Source organism: Trachymyrmex cornetzi, unplaced genomic scaffold (assembly GCF_001594075.2).
Source record: "Trachymyrmex cornetzi isolate Tcor2-1 unplaced genomic scaffold, Tcor1.1 scaffold205, whole genome shotgun sequence".
NCBI classification, from domain to species: Eukaryota; Metazoa; Arthropoda; class Insecta; order Hymenoptera; family Formicidae; genus Trachymyrmex; species Trachymyrmex cornetzi.
The window spans coordinates 937,712-956,631 of NW_017296691.1; the positions used below are offsets into that span (position 1 = coordinate 937,712).

The following is an 18,920-nucleotide window of genomic DNA, read 5'->3' on the forward strand; positions in this document are numbered from 1 at the left end:
CAAGAAATGCCATTACGTCATCAATCTACGCGGTATTTCCTCTTGCCTCGAGAAATAGGTATAAAGACTACCGCAGAGGAATGCGTCAGATTCTGCTCTACTGAACTATCGAACCTTCACTCTATTATTTAACAGAGATATCTAACAGAAATTCTTGGATATTGTAACGTTTTACAATTAAGATTTACGTGAAAATTATTTATATAAAAATTATTACAGATAAAAATCAATATAAAGTTTTTTAATAAAATTATTTTTTGTCTAAAAAAGAAAATTCGATACGTATATACAAAATAAGTATAACAAAATACACAAAATACGTACACTGATATTCAAGAATTAGATATCTGCAACATATTATCTTAATCGTCAAGAGATTTCTAGACGCGAAAAATGTATGCATGTAATTAGATAGAAGATAGTATGTATCATTTAATTTGTATTGCTTTTTCTGTCTTTCTCTTTAAAGCATGTATCTATTTAATTAAAAAACAAAACAGATAACATTTTGATATACTTAAGTCGTCTTGAATAAACATAAAGTTTAAAAAAGAGGTAAGAATGAATAATATAGAAGGATTGGTATCAATAACATATTTAAGTGTTAAAATTTGCTGAGAATAATTAGCAACATTATCGTTCAAGAATAAAGTTAAGTGCTTGAAAATATTCGGGTTAAGAGGTCGTTAACGATTTTTATATGCAGACCGTGAAATTTGAAAATAATTTGAGAGGTAATGTTCCGCCTTTCTGATTATTGTAGTTTCACTCACCCTTGTCCCTTTTTTTCCTCTAATCGGTTAAGTCAAGAATTATGACCTATATTTTCTGTTCCAGTAAGATATGCCATTTAGATATGTTTAGATGTCGCGCATTAACAAAAACTTTGCATCGTCATCGTCGATGGTTGCAGTTAATCTCCATCAGCTGTTTTATCAGACCGTCTATATCTAGTAATGCTTTTCTAAGTATAATGATTTATTTTTAACGACAATAAATACGCATTGATGTATAATATAATTGATGGACTGGTATGACTATCTCATACTTTATGGTCGATTAAAAAGTTTATTATCATCAGAGATTAATTATTAGAGATTAATTTGTATTAATTATAGTTTCTCACTCATAAAGTAGAACATCGATTTGATATAAGAACTTACATTCCAGTATATTGCAGGATCAATTACACAGTTCGCTAAATTCTCTCCGAAGTATCATAGTACGTATCTCAAAACTTTGCTCACGTTGAACACACAATGTTGTTAGAATTTGCGTAACACATCGGGATTTTTAATAAATTGAAATTGAAATAATTTGAACCGAGCAAACAAAGTGATATATTGTGGAACTGTGTTATTGATATTCTGCACAGCATACAAAGTATTCATTGACAAATGAAAGTGTCAGAGCATTGTTAACGTTTTAATCAGACCTACTTGTGACCCGGAAAAGGAGACGTGAAATTTATATGTGGGATGTTTGTAAAATAAATGAAAGAATAAGTAATTCAATGTAAATTACTTATCGCATAATTTATATTATATTATTGTTCATTATTAGAGGAGATTTGTCGGCACCTGACAAGTGCATTTCTCTTTTCATTCTTTCTTTCTTGCGTTCTGCTTGGTTCACGCCACGAAGAGACAGTCCTTGCAATCATCGAGGCGTGTCGACATCGTGTACTTGTAATCCACGCGACCCACTTCCGCCTACAACACGGCGCCATTTCTCGTGATCCTGGACCAGTTCAGCCTGTCGTTGAATTCGCGGAGCATGGCCGTGAGATCTCATCAGAAGCGATTCTCTCCGAGCCATGCTCTTTCACTTTGATACGTTTTGCACGAGAACATGTGTAAGAATTTTATCACTAAAAGGAAGAGCGACGTTATGCACTTCCGGAGCATTTCATTCAATCATTAGTTAATTGCACGAACAAAATAAAAAATGGGTCAATTCACGGTTTACTTTACTTTTTCTGTAATTCTGGTTCTAGTTTTTCTGAAGATGGAAAGATAGTTAAGTTAAAATTGTAGTTAATTAATGTATTAGTAAAAGGTAAAATTAAAATATTTTTCTTAAAAAACAGGTTAAAGTGATATTTGATATTAATTTATACCGATATCTGATATTAATTAACATTACACAGTAAACGCGCGTAGAATCTTAATCTATTTCACAAACTATTTTTTATTTAAAATGTTCTTTGTTAATAAATTTATAATAATAATTATATGTAAAGCATAAGTGTTTTTAATTTTAAATAATTAAAATTTGTTTTAAATGATTACATATGTGAATTATTCATTGCTTTTAAAAAACAGATGTTTCTAACTTTATATCCTCTTTTACAAAATAAAGTATGTTACAGAATAAGGAATTCATTATTCTTTAAAAAGAATTTCAGATAAAAGATATAAATATTATTTCTTTTTAAAAAAAGCACAAAAATATGTAATAACTGCTTCTTTTTAGATAGATATTATTTTCACGATGTGTTAAATTTCAGCTTGATTTGCTCAGTGGTCAGTACGTTCAGGTAGAGAAGTAATGGAAGGAGAATCGGTCACCTCATTCCTAAGATCGCAAGGCTAGAAAACGCATTTCACCGATAAGTAATTTCTGTAACGTATGCATGGAATATACGAAAAGGATCCATTACCGGTCAGACATCTTTTGCTAGTAAGAAGTGTAAGCATTAATATATGTTTGCACTTTATGTATAAGAAGACATGTACAAGAAAACACGTAAGATACTTCGTGAAATAAATGACTTGCTAATGAGCTGTCTTGAGTTCCACAGACATTATTAAAAGAAAATTAATATTCCATCTCGCGCAAGATAAACCAAGAATTTTCTTTATCTTATTCCAAAATAAAATAAAGATACATTTATGGTTAAAATAAGTACGATGGAAACGACATAACAAAAATGTCGGGAAGCAAATGCGGAAGTATTTCCAGCGTCGCTGAAGAACGAGGTAAATTCGTTCGACCCGGTCCAAGGACAACGAAAAGTCTGACAGGTCTCTGTTTAAGGAATGCGCGTAAGGTTGGGAAGGCTGCGGGCATTCTTAAGTGGTAACAGGTTCAGAGTTAACGGTGCACTGCTCCCACCGGCGCGTTCCCGACATGGCTGCTTCACGCTTGTACCAATAGTCGTTGTCGGACCTGCTCGGTCAAGGACACGTGGAACCGGGTCACTTGCCTTCCCGAAACAGCGGATGCAAATACAGTCGAACGTCATCGGCTGCTCGCGTCGAATTATAATAGAAAGGCGGACTATTAAGTATAAAGACGTTCCATCCCACGCGAAGTGTCTCCAGACTTATTCAGTCATTTCTCTACTCTTTGTCCAGCTTGGACTCGATTTCGCCTTCATGAAAACATTGAGGAAGTAATAGTTTCCGGACTATGCATTAGACAATTAAAAATGAATGATCGACTATTTGGCTGACAAACCAAATTTCTTACTTATTTTCAAAATGCAGTTTCTTTTAATTTGATAATGTATTAAGTAGATTTTTAAGTTAAAAATCATTTATAAAAATTGAAAATTTATCAAAGCGGTCACTTCAAAATCCAGAAAAGATCAAAGGAAAGAGAATTATGTCTGAGACTCTCTGTACATAAAGACTAGTGATATTTGCCACAAAGCATCTCTAATTATGCTATTGCGTCATCAAATTATATCTTATAAATTATATCTTATAAATTATATTATCAAACTAAATTATAGCCAAATTGCAATTTATAATTTACGAAATTGTAAACAAGAATTATTCCTGTATGGGTTACCTTTTACGGATATCAAATGTTTTGATAAGACATCACGCTTACAATTAGCGATAAATTATCGCATATCTAATTGTATAATATTACTGCTTAAAAGAATTAACATTATGTTTGAGATAATTACAAGTGTTATGCATCGAAAAATGGATGATACTTACCGCAGAAGGGTACGCCTTCCGGCACCCACGAACCTTCGGCTTGGCAGTCCCTCCTCGCTGGTCCCAAAAGCTCGAATCCACGTTCACAGGAATATGTAGCTCTAGTGCCTACCGGTAACGTGGTATCTTTAAGGAGTTCATCCTCCTCGTCTATGATGTCGTCAGAATCTCTGATGGTGAAACGCACGCTACTATGTGCCGGTGCACCTGGATAACCGCATCCGGCGCCACTGGATCCTGCAATGCGATGTGTTTCTTGTTATTTTATTGCGATTATCATCAAGTATTTCACGGATAATGACGCGTGTGTAAATAAATAGACACATTTATTTATGCTGATGTAGGTATCATAAAAAGAGATACAGCATAGACTTTATACGAATTATAATGGTTTTATTAAAAATAAAAGAGATAATAAAAATAAAGAACCGTGTCACAGAGAATATGATCTACTTATGACATGACTGTTTTTAATTACACTGTTTTTAAACTAAAATATAACTTTCTTTCACAAATTAAAACATAATTGATTCTCGGAAAAACTTTTCTTTCTTGTTGTATATACATACATGAAAAACATGTCTATCTTATGATTAGAAATTTATATATATATGTATATACAACTTCTTATTATATAAATATTTAAATTTATCGCAAATTTTGTTATATTTACATTAGATATTATTCTTTAATGAAATATTAACGCGTACACTTCGTGCACTGGAAATTCAAGTGCTGCAGAGACCTAGTTCCTATATGTAGGAAGATTTCACTTTTGTCCTCGTATAGCGACGATAGTTATTCAGAACGACGTACTAATTAATGCAGTCATTCCTGTTTTCCTTTTTAATGCCGATTAACTGCATATTATCGATTCACAATCATGTCTACGGAAGTTACAATGTAAATTAAGTAGCCAATTTCGTTGAATGTTTTCTCGAAATGCAAATGATAGGAAAGAATGCTGTTTCAATCACATTTTTCTATAATAGTATGTTCTTTCTTCATAACATCCGTGCAACGTTTTTCTTCGATGATCACGTCTAATCGCGCGCTTCCATTTCACGGCACGAAATTGCTTCAAATGCCCGCGCGCGAATTCTCGCGAGAGCTGTTAACTCCTCACAACGGATATACACTCTCGGCTATCTGCGCGATTCAATCTCTCATGACTAATTGCACGAATAATGCAACGCGTTTTCTGACCGGCCATCGTAAGCGCATCGCAAGTGAACACGCTTTTCAATCTCTTCGCCGTATCGAAGACACGCAACCTCACATCATCACGCACCGAGCCTATCAACAGGGTACGATGCAAGGCGGGACGTTGCCTCATCGGATTGCCGCTGCCGTTTTCAAGCCGATGATTTCAATGGGCAGTGGAGTCTCGTCACCTTCTTGAGCAAAATGCTCAAATCACCGAGCAGCAACGTAGGAGCGTTTTACGTTATTCTCGTGCGAAACGAAAGGGTCTTATTTATGTAACTCGTATCATCCCTTACGTAACAAAAGTGAACACAGGAAACTAGTCTCCGTTTAAGTGTTTTACATTATTTCGCTTTTTCCTGCGATGGATGAAAAACATAGGCTCGGTTTAAATACACATCCGTTGCCAGTGATTGCGAAAGGTGTTGCAAAGTGGGATAAGTTTATATTTCCATAACATAATGGTGCAATAAAACCGTTTATTAAAAAAAAGAAAGAAGTTAATTCCCGAACTTTAGTTTAACTTTAAATATCCCAATAAAGATTACATAATAGAATATTACTCTGCCTCTGAGATTAATTCATGCAGAATTATTTTTCATTCTTAACACGCTTTGCACTTTAGAATCTGCTGGTATCTTAGGAATTTATCCGTTAAACAAAATTAACCCAGAATTTCACGAATTTTGCAATACCGTATTATACGTCCACTTTCCGCAGTCTGGAATTCCAACTGGATAACAACTATGATGAAAGCGATGCATACTTGAACCTTGCGTCGGGAGATGCAGAAACTGCCTGAAGCCACTCCTGATTATACTATGCTCTTCCATCTCGTCACGTTTCACCGAGTACGCAGACAGAAATAAATGCAGAAATACATACTCGGTCTCGGTGGCAACCCGCCATTATCGTAATCCTGTCATTTACATGCATGTACGCGGCTGCCAGTGAATCCCGACCCGGAGCAGAGTGCAGCATATCGAGCTGCTGTCTGCTGGTTTTCGCAAAGAAAAAAAAAAAGTCGGGGATACGAGCGACGTAAAACGCTGGTGAGACGACGTAACGGAAGCGATAACGCAAGCAAGCGGCGGTCGCATCCTGCAGCGGTCGCGCAATCGTCTAGGAAGTCATCGGCTATGCAGACGCGCGTGGTGTGTGCTAATTCGAAATGCGATGTTTGAGGGAAATAAACTTTAACAACATGACGAATTTCACTCGCTGTTGCATAACAACCGTCGTCGTTTTTTATTCTCTTGTCTGCTGTTCATTCTCTTCCTTTCGTCAATAAGAATTTTACGCACTGTAAACCACATATTTACAAAGCTTTTTTTCACGAATAAAACATATTTCATTCTTCCGACAAGAGATTCTTATATATGGAAAATATTCATAGATCATCTTCTCTTGACTCTGACAAGACTCAAAATTTATAAAGGAAGCAAGAATAACTTTCTTTATGCAAATATCTAAATTTAACAAGCAAAAACAACTTCGTCGTAGTTTCATCATTCTATTAATTTATATTTGTACTCTTCTTTATTATCTATTTATTACAATCGTAAAACGTTTGTAAGAAAATTGTTAAATCACTCTAATAAAGAATTTTTAGTATGACTTATAAAAAAAATAATCTTGAAATATAAAAATTGTATAGATAATGAATATACCTTACAAGAGTAATAAAATGTTTAGGTCTATGTTGATGCATAGCCAATATCCATAATTCATTTCTAATATAAGATCATCTTAAGCAATGTCTTAAGATGCTAATATGTTTTATGATTGGTAAGACATTACCAATCACAAAGCATATTAGATGATGATATTAAAGATAAGAACCAACTATGAATACCGAACTAAAATAACTTCTTTTCTCCAATTTCTTTCTTCCTCTCAACATTGCCGATTTCACGGGTCAATTCTTAAAATGTAGTGTTTTTTTAAAACAATTTTAGTGTTATGTAAGAACCGCACACGGATTGCGTGTGAAACTCAAATCTCGAGCGTCGGATGTACCGAAGCAGGTCTCGAAATCAGTGAAATCACCTCACATCTTGACATTGATGCGTTGTCTAGTGGTAGCATAAGATGGATGCATCAAATGCAGCAAAATTGTAAAAACCGGTGCAATGCACATGCTTGGCAAAAGCAGACGTTGCGACGTGAAAGTGAGAATCATTAATGTTATTATATAAAAATATATATATATACGATTTATACATATCATCAAACGCAATAGAATGTGGATTATTCAGCTAAAATTTTAATTATTTTTCAATACCATATTTCAGAAATTGGATCTTCATGATTTTAAGTAATTTCAACTCGTAAAATTCGCTACCGAAAAAATGTAAGCAACGCGACAATTGTCGCAAATATTAAAATTCTAGTGTATATATCGCATTACAAACTAAACTTGGCAAAATTTAAATGATTTTTCTAAATTTAAAGAGAGGTCTTTTTTTATTATAAATAGATCTATATTTATACATATTTAAATATAATTCTATAATAAAACTATTTTTCCAAGAACACGAAAGTAATCGTAAATTATTACACAAAACCACTTAAAAATTCACGTTCAAGAATGTAGCTCTCAAGGTAGAGAAAAAACGCACGTCACCCACCTAATGCACGATACAACGATAAATCTTTGTCGAGTCTATGCTTCGGACGTGCTTTCGGCGATTTAGGGATTCTATTCAGAGAATGATTTCGTGTAGGAGTGGCTACTATGGTCGGCAGTTTTCAGATTTTATCCCGACATTTATCTTACACATGTAGGTTGTTCCGTCACAAAATCCGACACAAAATCAATAGGTTTTGCCAGGTTCAGATAGTTATTCTAAGCAAAAGAATTCATCAATGTCTTTTGAATAATAAAAGAATTTATATATACTATGAGTAGATTTTCGATTTCGAATGCATTCACTGGAATATAATGGATTTCAGTAGAGAACAATTTAAATAATATCTATGAACGAGAGGACAGCATTCTACTAAGATCTGTGTAATAATTGTAATGTTAATATGATTCTATTTCAATAAATTAAATAATTATTATATGATTATAAATTAGAGAATTTTCATTATTGAGCTTTGTAAAACAAAATGCTCATATCTTGGGAGCAAATCAACCTATGGTGTATATGAATTCTTTCGTTTAGAATGACCACCCAAACACTGGCAAAATTTGTCCGTTCGTGACAAAATACTTTATACATAAATTTTATCGAAAGTTTGCCAGAGAAGAAAATAGGAAGACACTGAATAGACCTATTCTGAAACTTTTAACGATCATTGTTGTTCAGCAGCTTTTTTATCATTTATTATATCTGCGCAACATAATATAACGATGTAATAACCATACTCGTTAAAAGTTATATGCTAAGCTTACTATTTTTAAGGATATTGCTGCAGGGAAATGTAAAATATAGGAAAGTCATCTAATTCCAACACATTCCTTTGAAAAAATCGTAAACTCTAAAGTGACCTGAGGGCAGGGTGGGAAAAATTACACATTTTTTAGATAAAGTCCACGTCAGTGCAATGGTACAAAGCGATATTTTCCGGCAAAAAATTGGTACAAATTGAGCTTTCTTATTAAAAGTAATAAAATAAATAAAAAATTTATTATTCTGATTCAATATTCTAGTATGATTATTCTAAGCATCAATGGAGTATTTTCTAATTTAAGCTTTATAAAACAAAATCCATAATGGATTAGGAATCGACGATTAATAATAAATTAATTAGTTTTTTGTCACAGATATTGAATGGTAAACCAGATGAGAAACCAAATCTATATGAATAAAAATTTTTTAATTTGTTGCTATTAGGTATACTTTTCTCATGAAACTAAAAATTAATATAAAATTTAATAACATTTATATTATTTGCAAAATTTTTGTTTCAAAAATATATTTCACATAATTTCAATTAAAAAAAGGTTTTATTAGATGTTTTATCACTATTGGTTTGTTTCGTTTTCTTTTAAACTATCGTGTGTAATTAATATATGATTTATTAATTAAAGCAAAAATTTCTTTTTATATAAAGTATACAAATATATCTTTTTAGTATTACATAGTTATTTTTATAGTTTTTGCTAGTTTATTCCATTGAATAGAGTCCGGAATAACAAAATTCGGAATTATCATAGCTTTTTTGCCCATTGGATATTTCCAGCTAACCCTATCTCAGGGAGATCTAAAATGATCATATGGTTGAAGAAGATACCTATGTAGTTTTCATAATAAGAAAAAAGTGCCTGTCATTCACAATAGAATGAAGTTTTAGCGTGTTAATGCAAACATGTTCTCGGCAATTTAAGGATGGCATTCCATTCGAAATGAGCAACCAAACGGTGCTATCACCAACAACGCACAATCGACGCTTCGTGGGTTGAGTGCGTAACGGTTCGCACTATTCAATTAACATATTTATCGTGCGTTTTCACAGTCGCGTATGTGATGCGCCAATAAGGCGATCATAGAGGATTGGTCAGCTAGCTAGCCACGTTAAGAATGGGCAAGAGGAAGCAGATGGAGTAGTCACGAGCCCCGTTAATTTCATTATTATATCACTTTTGTGTCAAATTTCTATTTGTAAGCGTTATTGCAGAATTAAACAACACGATAAAAAATATAAATTATATTTAATGTAATTATTTATTGATTAAATTTATTTATTGTTTAGTTAATTAATAATTCTTATAATAAATATCAACGTACAATTAAAAAAATGAAAGAGATCATAAAAGGAAATCTTGTCTCAAAAATAATTGATTTATATAATCTTATTTTAATTTTAAAAAATCTTATTACACTACATCTCATTTAAAAAAAAATACATTATATGCATGGGCAACCATAATTTCATTAACAATTGACGAATTACTAGATTATGTATTCTGTAAAAACATTGAATGCATTCTTGAAATAATGTTTCTGCCCACGCAAGACAAAATATCAAAATGATATATAAAGTGAATCGTTATTAATTAAAAAGTTATTTTTAGTCAATCATCAATCATTTTGGAGATATTTTGATGTCATGTTATGATGACTTGTGTTTTATTTGGGTAAATCCTGCCTCATAATCCAAATTTTTACAGTAATTCATGATAAAGACACAGAGATATTATTTTTTATTACAAATGCAAAACAAAAGATATTACAATCCGATAAAGACTGAGTTAACTTCGCGTTATTGTTATCTTTAAATTTATGTCTATTAATTTCTATTCTCACATTACACCATAAATTTCGTACTTCGCGATACCGAGTTTCCTACGTTGATTTCACTGTATAGAGTGTATCGTCTTCTTCGAAAGAAAGAGGAAACCGATCGATAAAGATCGCGGCGATGTAAGGCACGCGCGAAGCAGGTGCTACATTATCCGCCTCGTGTTGCGATACGCACGTTACATGTTCATATTCTTGCAGAGAATGCAGGATGCATTACGTGCACGCGCCACGAAAAACAAAGCTCGCAGTAACCACATAGCAGATTTATAACCTACAAGAAGAACCACTTTACGATCCATTCGCTTCGGTAACAGTGATTAATTTCTTAATAAAAATCACGAATGTAATTACTGATACTTTGCCAGTGAAATAATTTTTAATTCTGAATCTAATTATTTATAATTATAATTAAAATAATAAAAAATATATTTAAAAAATTATTGTTTAATTTTTAGCCAAAAAATTCGCATTTTATAATATAAAGTATATTCAACAAGCAACTCAATCCAAATTCGATTAAGTCTAATTTTATTGTTACTGAAAGCGAGAGATTGTGAGAAAGTACCACGTTAAAGCTTTCCTACGAATTTTGTTACAATCTGTTATATAGTATCATTTTTTAACGCATTAACTGTAAATAAAAGTCTAAATTATAGATTAGATCGTCCGCGGAAACCGTTGGTCGTGTTATCGAAATAAACGTTGCAAACAGTAACTGTTCGTTATATCCGTCTAATGTAGGTTGCTAGCTGGCATCATCGTAATTATTAAGCCGTAAACCGGGGCAGAACTTGAAGCCGAGGTCTGCTTGATTTGAAAAATACTTCATCCTACCGGCATTTATACATGATCGCCATCAACGTACGCAACCACATGGATCGCGAATTGCCAAGAAATTGATTACCCCGGATCTACAATAGATTTTCAAGCCTTAAGCCATAAGAAATGGACGAATCACAATCAATTATTCTCTTCGCATTCGACTGTAGTTGGTCAATTTCTTACGGCTTGAGACTTAAAACACTTATTGTAGATCCGGACTTAGAGACCGACAACCAGCCGTATCTTACGATGTAAAAAAATGAATCACTAACCTACGAATTATTGCGGGCAAAATGTTACTGAGATTGCGAGAATTAAATCGGAAGTGGTAAAAAATTGTGAAGACTAATAGAACTTATAATTAGCGGTTATAAAGTTCCGCGCATGTGTAATCATATTCCTTTCTTGTGTTATTACAATTCTCCTCTTACAAGAATCTTTTGGACGTTTGGATAAATCGCATTTGAAATACAATGGTAAGTAGCACGTGCCTTGAGTAAATGAGTCTATGTAGGACAATAGAATAGAGACAACGCATTGGAATCGCATGGAAAGGATAACAATTATTCCGGTGTAAATATCAGGTCACCGCTATTTCACCGTTATCCTTAAAATGAAGCGATTGTCGTACCATATCTATCATTTTACCTTTCTACCGTGACAAATACATTTAGTAAATTACCAGTATTACTTTCGAATTTTGTTATTTGTGCGTAAAAGCCTATACTTGATGACAATAATTGACAATATGACAAGAGCAACAATATGATGATAGCTTGCGATTACAATCCTTTAAAAGTACATGAGATTGAAACATTTTTAATGCTCAGTAATTGTGATCATATTTGGATCTAAATACTGTGTAAATATATAGATTACACAAATTTGAATAATTATTTTTCTAATGCAAAACTCTTAAAATAAAAATTCAGTTATATTAATATTGAATATATACAAAAAATTTTTTCCGAAATTATTTAACTGCTGTATTATTTACATACGTTGTATATTTTTTAATTAATAATTTTATGTTAACACTCATACGATTACAAAATATCTCACATTTTAAAATATAAAATTCATTATATTAAATTTAGGTTGTAATCATTATTCATTTATTAATAATCAAAGGTTTCTCTTTCTGTGGGTGTGAACGCAAAATATAAGCAGATTCATTACCCACCAACTCTATATAAATACTTTTCTTTTTACTGCAACAAAGTTTCGTTTCTCACAGATTCTACTGACTTGCACTCATCGGCTTTTGTTCGTATGTAGTTCAACACGTGGTTTTTAACGTTCGGGGTTTCGCCCACACCATAAGAAAAGTAGATAATTAGGGCATAAGTAGAAGAGAAAAGGTACGGCGGACTCGCCTTCTTTTTTCTACCTGCTCACTGGATGCTACTCCCGTTATTTCACGGAATTGTGGGAAATTGGGTACTGAGCCGAGCTAATTAAACGCACCGACCTTTTGTTTTCAAGGTGAGATACGTGTGAGCCACCTACGTGAGCGAAGCTACGATTAGTTTTACAATACGACGGAAGTGCATGCACTTGTCACGAGAACCAACAATTCTGTCGATAATTCTGAGAGTCAAAAGCAGATTATACTGTTTCTAACAATAAGTGATATTATACAGCAACAATGGTTAAAAAGAATAATTGAAATATTTCTAAAATTCTAATTAACCTTTAGAGGACGGGGTCTGTTTTTTAAATCTTATAGTTTTTCTTTAAGTAAGATTTGTTATAAATCACTATTTTATTGTATTTCTTAACATATGACACTATTTTAGCATCAGTGATTTTTTTGTTCCGTTACAAATAAATTTAATACTCGGCACTATCATCAATTCCCTTTGACAAATCACAACGATAATTAATCATAAATATATTCATTAAATTCCCCAAAAATTTATATATAATATTAATAACTTTTCAAATAAAAACTTGATACAAAATAAATTATTCATAACATTGCATTAAAGTAAATTAGAATTTTCTAAAAGCGTTTATTTTTAAATCAAACTGCGTTTCTAGATTTGCAGCAGCATCTAAGTCTATCGCTGATGATCTAGTGTGATGACATTAGTTAGAATGCAGTTGGTAACATCGTTGATGTCACGTTTGTAACATCGTCATATCTGTTATTGAATCGTAAAATGGATACATCATAGTTTTTAATAAATGCATGTGCAAAAATCTATCAATTGTCGGTATGCTTATTGATTTAGATTTTGCAAAGCGAGAATATGTGAATATTAAATGATGAATACTGTCAACGTTGAACGATTGAGTTTAACGAAACAATGAGTAATAACGAAATCTGCTCGCGTCTTAGTTGATACTTGACACCGATCGGTTTAACGATAACGTTACAGCATTGATCTTTTATAGTTTCAACAGGAAATGGCACGTACTCAAGAGGACAATAACTGGATATGACTCAACGACAATTGGAAGAAGGCAGCTGGTCGAGAACGTGCGGTTAGAGGAAGTGTCTGAAGAGTGTGTGGAAAAAAAAGGTTTTGACGCGTACGGCGACACGTGGGAATTGCAAGTAACCGCCACTTTACCGCGACACAATCTCGGTCATTAACCTACGGAAGTAGCTCGTACGTGTTACAGTAAAATGTAAATAAAGAAACGACTGGACGATCTTCATTTTCTTCGCGTGTTCAATTTCTTTTGTATCAATTGCTCGCTATAAGATAATCGCAGGAACTTTGCACCAAAAAAAAAAAAAAAAACAAAGACTTATAGGTAAATTGAGGCTGCAGCATAGACTTTTACATAACGTATAAATATATAGTGCATAAGAGAATCAACCAATCAAAATTCCTCTTTTCCGTGAAAAGGAAGGAAAGGAAGGATTCTGATTGGTTGATTATTCTCTTGTGCACTATGCGTTATGCAAAAGTTGCTGCGCTGTGGCTTTAATAACATTATAAAAGTATGAACTATATTTCTTAAATCTAATAAATATCTATTGTATCAAATTGCCAAATCAATCTCTAAAGAATTATAAAAATTATCGTTATCAGACTAGCTATAAATTAAAATTGGTAAAAAAGTATATCTGGCAGAATTTGTTGCTAAATTATAGAGATTAAAAGAAAAATATCTGTTCTTTGAGTATGTCCTGTGAAATTTAATATATTCAGCGCTATTATAAAAATTCTGCGTTTTACGGTAACGTGCTACGAGTTTATAAATAGGTAAACGACTTTCTTCACGACAGCGTCCTGCGTCCGAGCGGTAGTAGGGCTACGAATCTTCGCGAATTTCTCACGCGTTATTGCCGCGGTAAAACCGCTTCGCCGGCCACTTTCCACACCGTGGAAAAACCAGCGAGGATCGTGGAAAGTCGATTACCTGCGTGCACGATGGAGATGAGAACGCGTACTGCGTGAGTACGCCACGTCTCATTTACGAGATGCGCGTTTATACCTGCAACTACGAGCACGTGCCTCTTCAGAACGAGCGTAGCGGTGTCTTGCAGCTAACACGACGTTGAAGAAGTATTCCGCTTAACCGGACGGGAAATAGAAATTTAATCTACGAACGATCTCGTAAAATAATCGCAACATGATCGGTATTAAGTAAGGGAATTTCTACGGAGTAATCAGATTATTTATAAAATTATTTTTAATTATAATTATTATCATCGCTAATTATCATTAATTAAATCGGAGACACTTTGCTGGTTACCGATCACGTTATCATTTAAATGATCATTAAACATAAATCCAGTTTGTCGTCACGGACGCTAACTCCAAGTGAAATTTTAGATCAGATAAAGAAAAATCGGTGTGTATCTTTTCATGAAATATACGTAGACTACGACACGCACGCATTGCATACATCATGCGCTAATTAGCGAGCAAACTTCACTTATTTTCAGATACTTCTCGTCTACAAATTGTATATGTAAACGAATGCTTCGGTAATCCATTGTTAAGTTCAATAACGCCGCGTGCGTGGGATGATCTTGACCCCGAATTGAATTGCACGTGTGATCTCTTTATCAGTTATAATAGAAAAAATTATATTTATTATATTAAACTTCTGAGAAATGCAATCACTTATTTAACATTCAATTTGCAAACATTATGAATAATTTTTTCTACCGTTGATGTAAATAAAATTATTATTTTAAGAAATAGGAACATTTTTCTATTTTATAAAATTCGTTTTGTCTATTTTACGAAAACCTTAGCTTTTGTATGCTATTAAATTCATATAACGTTAAATTATACCTAGTTTATTTTTAATCATTTCTATAAATCGCCATTGCTCCTACTCAGTACCAAGGTTGGGAAAGTTGTCTTGTAAGTTAGTTTTTAGGTTGTCTTATATGTGTTTGTCATAGAAATTGCGTACAAAAAGTAATACAAAATTGAAGCAAATGATAAAATATAATATAGAAAATAAAATATGAACTTAATAAAAAGTAACTTGTAAAGTAACTTTTCCAACTCTGCACAAACGTCATTAAATTAATTAAAACGATAGAGTTAAACAATTTAACTCAAAAAAATATATTAAAACCACAAATTTTTAATTTATTATGTATCAAGTGCATATGTTAATAGGGACGTTAATCTTGTTTACTTTGAAATTAATCACAGAAATCGATTGATTTATAGTGTGACGCATAAAAGTTAAAAAGAACAAAATGTTATTTAACTCAAGGGATTGAGTTATCATTGCTTTTTTAAAATATCTGTATTCTGTATATCTGTATATCTGTGTATCGACGTCATAATTCGCATGAATTAATTCAAATAGAATTTTAACGTTGGCATAAATATTTAAAAGATCGTATAATTAATCTATAACGAACGTTATAGATTACTCTATAACGCTGTACTGTATACGCGTGCTTGATTAGCGATTGTTTCGTCGCCGGTTCCGCAAAATAAAATGTTTCAATGGAACTTAAAGTAGAGAATGTCGTTACGAACTGTAAGCATTGTCTCATAATCAGTCGACTCATTAAATATCTTGGCGTTTAGAAAGCGACAAGTGAACGGGGTGCAGGGGTAATGATTATTGTAATTTCCTCAGTGCGTTAATGAGCCATTATATTTTCCACGGGAGATTAATCCGTCTTTGCACGAAATGCTTATCCGCTATATTAAGGATTTCTAAAAAGATATCCAATTACATTTTATGAAAAATTCATAACGAAGCGTTACACAAAAGTGCGATTAAGGCAATCATGAAAGTGACCGATTTTATATAGAGTTTTATTTTATGCAATACAAGTATCTATAATATATAAGTTCTTTGTTTATCTGTATATATAGAGTAAAGTAAGGCTGTTTCGTCAGTTTAATTTAATTAAAGTAAATAAAGTATAGCAAAAAATATCTCTTTGCAGTGCTTACAAATACATTATACAAACATGACTGCTTGTGAACACAAACATGATCTTCAAATGTTTAATATATAATCAATACTAGAAATTTAAAATGCCTATTACGGTTGCCTCGGTGGTCTAATGGCTTAGGACAAGTCCCTGCCGAGGTAATATTTTTCGCAATAAAAATTTATTAACAGTTTTAATATATTAACATCTTTATAATATTAGGTGTTAAACTTAATTCCTGATCAATAAAAATTTATTAACAGTTTTAATATATTAACATCTTTATAATATTAGGTGCTAAACTTAATTCCTGTCGTTTTTCGTCTCCAAAATTGATTTGTTTCGAAGGGAAATACCTTAATCAAAGTATTATTAATAAAGTACTATTAATTAGTAATAAAGTAGAAAATGGAGGAAATTACTTTGATTAAGGTATTCATTCATCTTCCCTTCGAAAATCAATTTTAGAGACGAAAAATGGCAGGAATTAAGTTTAACACCTAATATATGATGCTTGATGGTAGCATCAAATTATTAAATTGCTTGTCAATTTAATTCGCGATTACTAGAGTAGTTTTAATTGCGTTTATTTAGTCCGGAAAAATAATTCGGCGCGTAGTTTGAAAAAGATTACAATATGGTATATATGCAAGTACATATATAGTATGTATTAGTAATTCAAAAGTAATAGGCATTTTAAATTTCTAGTATTGATTGTGTTTCTCACATATACGGTCTAAAAATAAAGATATTGTTTAATATATATTCAGAAACATAAACATTATCGCGAGAAATAAGAAAAGCCCCTTTCTATCTTATAATAATAAAACATATATAATTAATCATTCTCTAAAGAGACATGTAAATTCAGAAATGGATTCATCAATGATTTATCTTCCCCATCTATTGCTTAAAACACAATTATTACTTAAAAGAGTATTTAAAAAATATTATTTTGTTATAGGTATCTTTATGTTAAAAAATATTTAAAATTATTTCTTTACCCTTAAGCTATTGTTTTTAAGAAACTAAAATTATGTATATACATGTGTAAACAATTACGAATCCGTCAAATCTGTCAAATCTAATTAGATATACATATACCAACGTACATTGAAAAAAAATGTAGTCAATTTTAATAAATATTTAGTTGAATACTGCCAACTAAATTTTTATTAAATATATAGATATATTTATTTGATATAAGAAATGTTAATTTGATTTAACAATGAATTTTTTTACTGAACAAATATTTATTTACTGTAAGTAAATGTTTAGTTGGCAGTATTGAACTAAATATTTATTAAAATTGACTATATTTTTTTCTCAGTGTACATATATCAATCTATATCAATTATATTTAATTGCTCCTTAACAAACAAATTCACTAAACGCGGGCATTAGTAACATTACAAATTTAAATATAAAAGTTATACATAAATACGTGTTTTAACTTTAGTTATTATAATATTTATTATAATTTAAGAATATTTTTATTTGAGTGTCCTTGAAAATCACATTATTCCAAATGCTTATAAATATGCCTCCTAGCATAATTTAGCAAATTTTTACATAAATTAATGAATACATATTTATATTAATAACTGATTATGAATTAACATTAAAAAGAATTCATGTACCTTTGGCGGCCAGAATGATGAAAAGGAAACACAGCATTCTGCATTCCATTTCGTTGATAAACGCGAACCTTCACGTGAACCTTCCGGCTTTGAACGCTCTCTCGTTCCGAAAAACTGTCAAAGAAATTGTTCCGGTATTACTCCGATTTGGAACAATAAATAATCAATACGCCCGCAACAAGCGCACTCCGTTAGGAAAGTTCACCGGTTGCACCTCAGACGAAACATTATTTCAGGGTGCGACCCTCTCTTCAGTTTTCTTTTCGAGCACTGAACGCAATCGACTGTTCGAAACACGGAAATCAAGTAAAGACGTGCGAGAATTTGTACTCTCCCGGGTACCTTCGAACGGGATTAATGTGATGATGGTGCTCGTGCGTCCATTGGTAGAACTCGTGGACGGTGTCTCTCGCAGACCACTGTAACCGCCGTCGGACGTTCTTACTTGAGGACTGAACCGCCTGTTCCTTGGCAGGAAGTCATCCAGGTATTCTGCTCCCCCACCTGCCATTCCCTGTTACCACCACCTCGGCAGGTAACGACCGCTGTGCTGGTTGCCATCAGGAACGAGGCCTGTGCGACTGACTGACTGTTCATTCCCCCCTTCTTCTTACGCGCCTCTCGTCCGGTATTCAGGCCAACCTGTAAGCCAACACGTCACCAAACAACG

The 18,920-nt window shown here is 32.6% G+C and overlaps 1 protein-coding gene across 2 annotated transcripts in view; it reads right to left on the minus strand.

The window, feature by feature from the left end:
• LOC108759798 (uncharacterized) overlaps window positions 1-18,643 on the minus strand; it is a 35,924-nt gene extending 17,281 nt beyond the window's left edge. Inside the window, exons 1-3 of one of the 2 annotated variants that reach the window (XM_018505428.1) lie at window positions 18,593-18,643; window positions 18,251-18,364; window positions 3,954-4,190 (exon numbers count right to left, since the gene is read on the minus strand). In XM_018505428.1, the coding sequence (XP_018360930.1) occupies window positions 3,954-4,190; window positions 18,251-18,299 (286 nt within the window). In that variant the 5' untranslated portion in view covers window positions 18,300-18,364; window positions 18,593-18,643. Of the gene's footprint in view, window positions 1-3,953; window positions 4,191-18,250; window positions 18,365-18,592 lie in introns of those variants that run through there. The other variant, XR_001940050.1, reaches the window with a different exon arrangement.
• Between the last annotated feature and the right edge of the window lie 277 nt (window positions 18,644-18,920).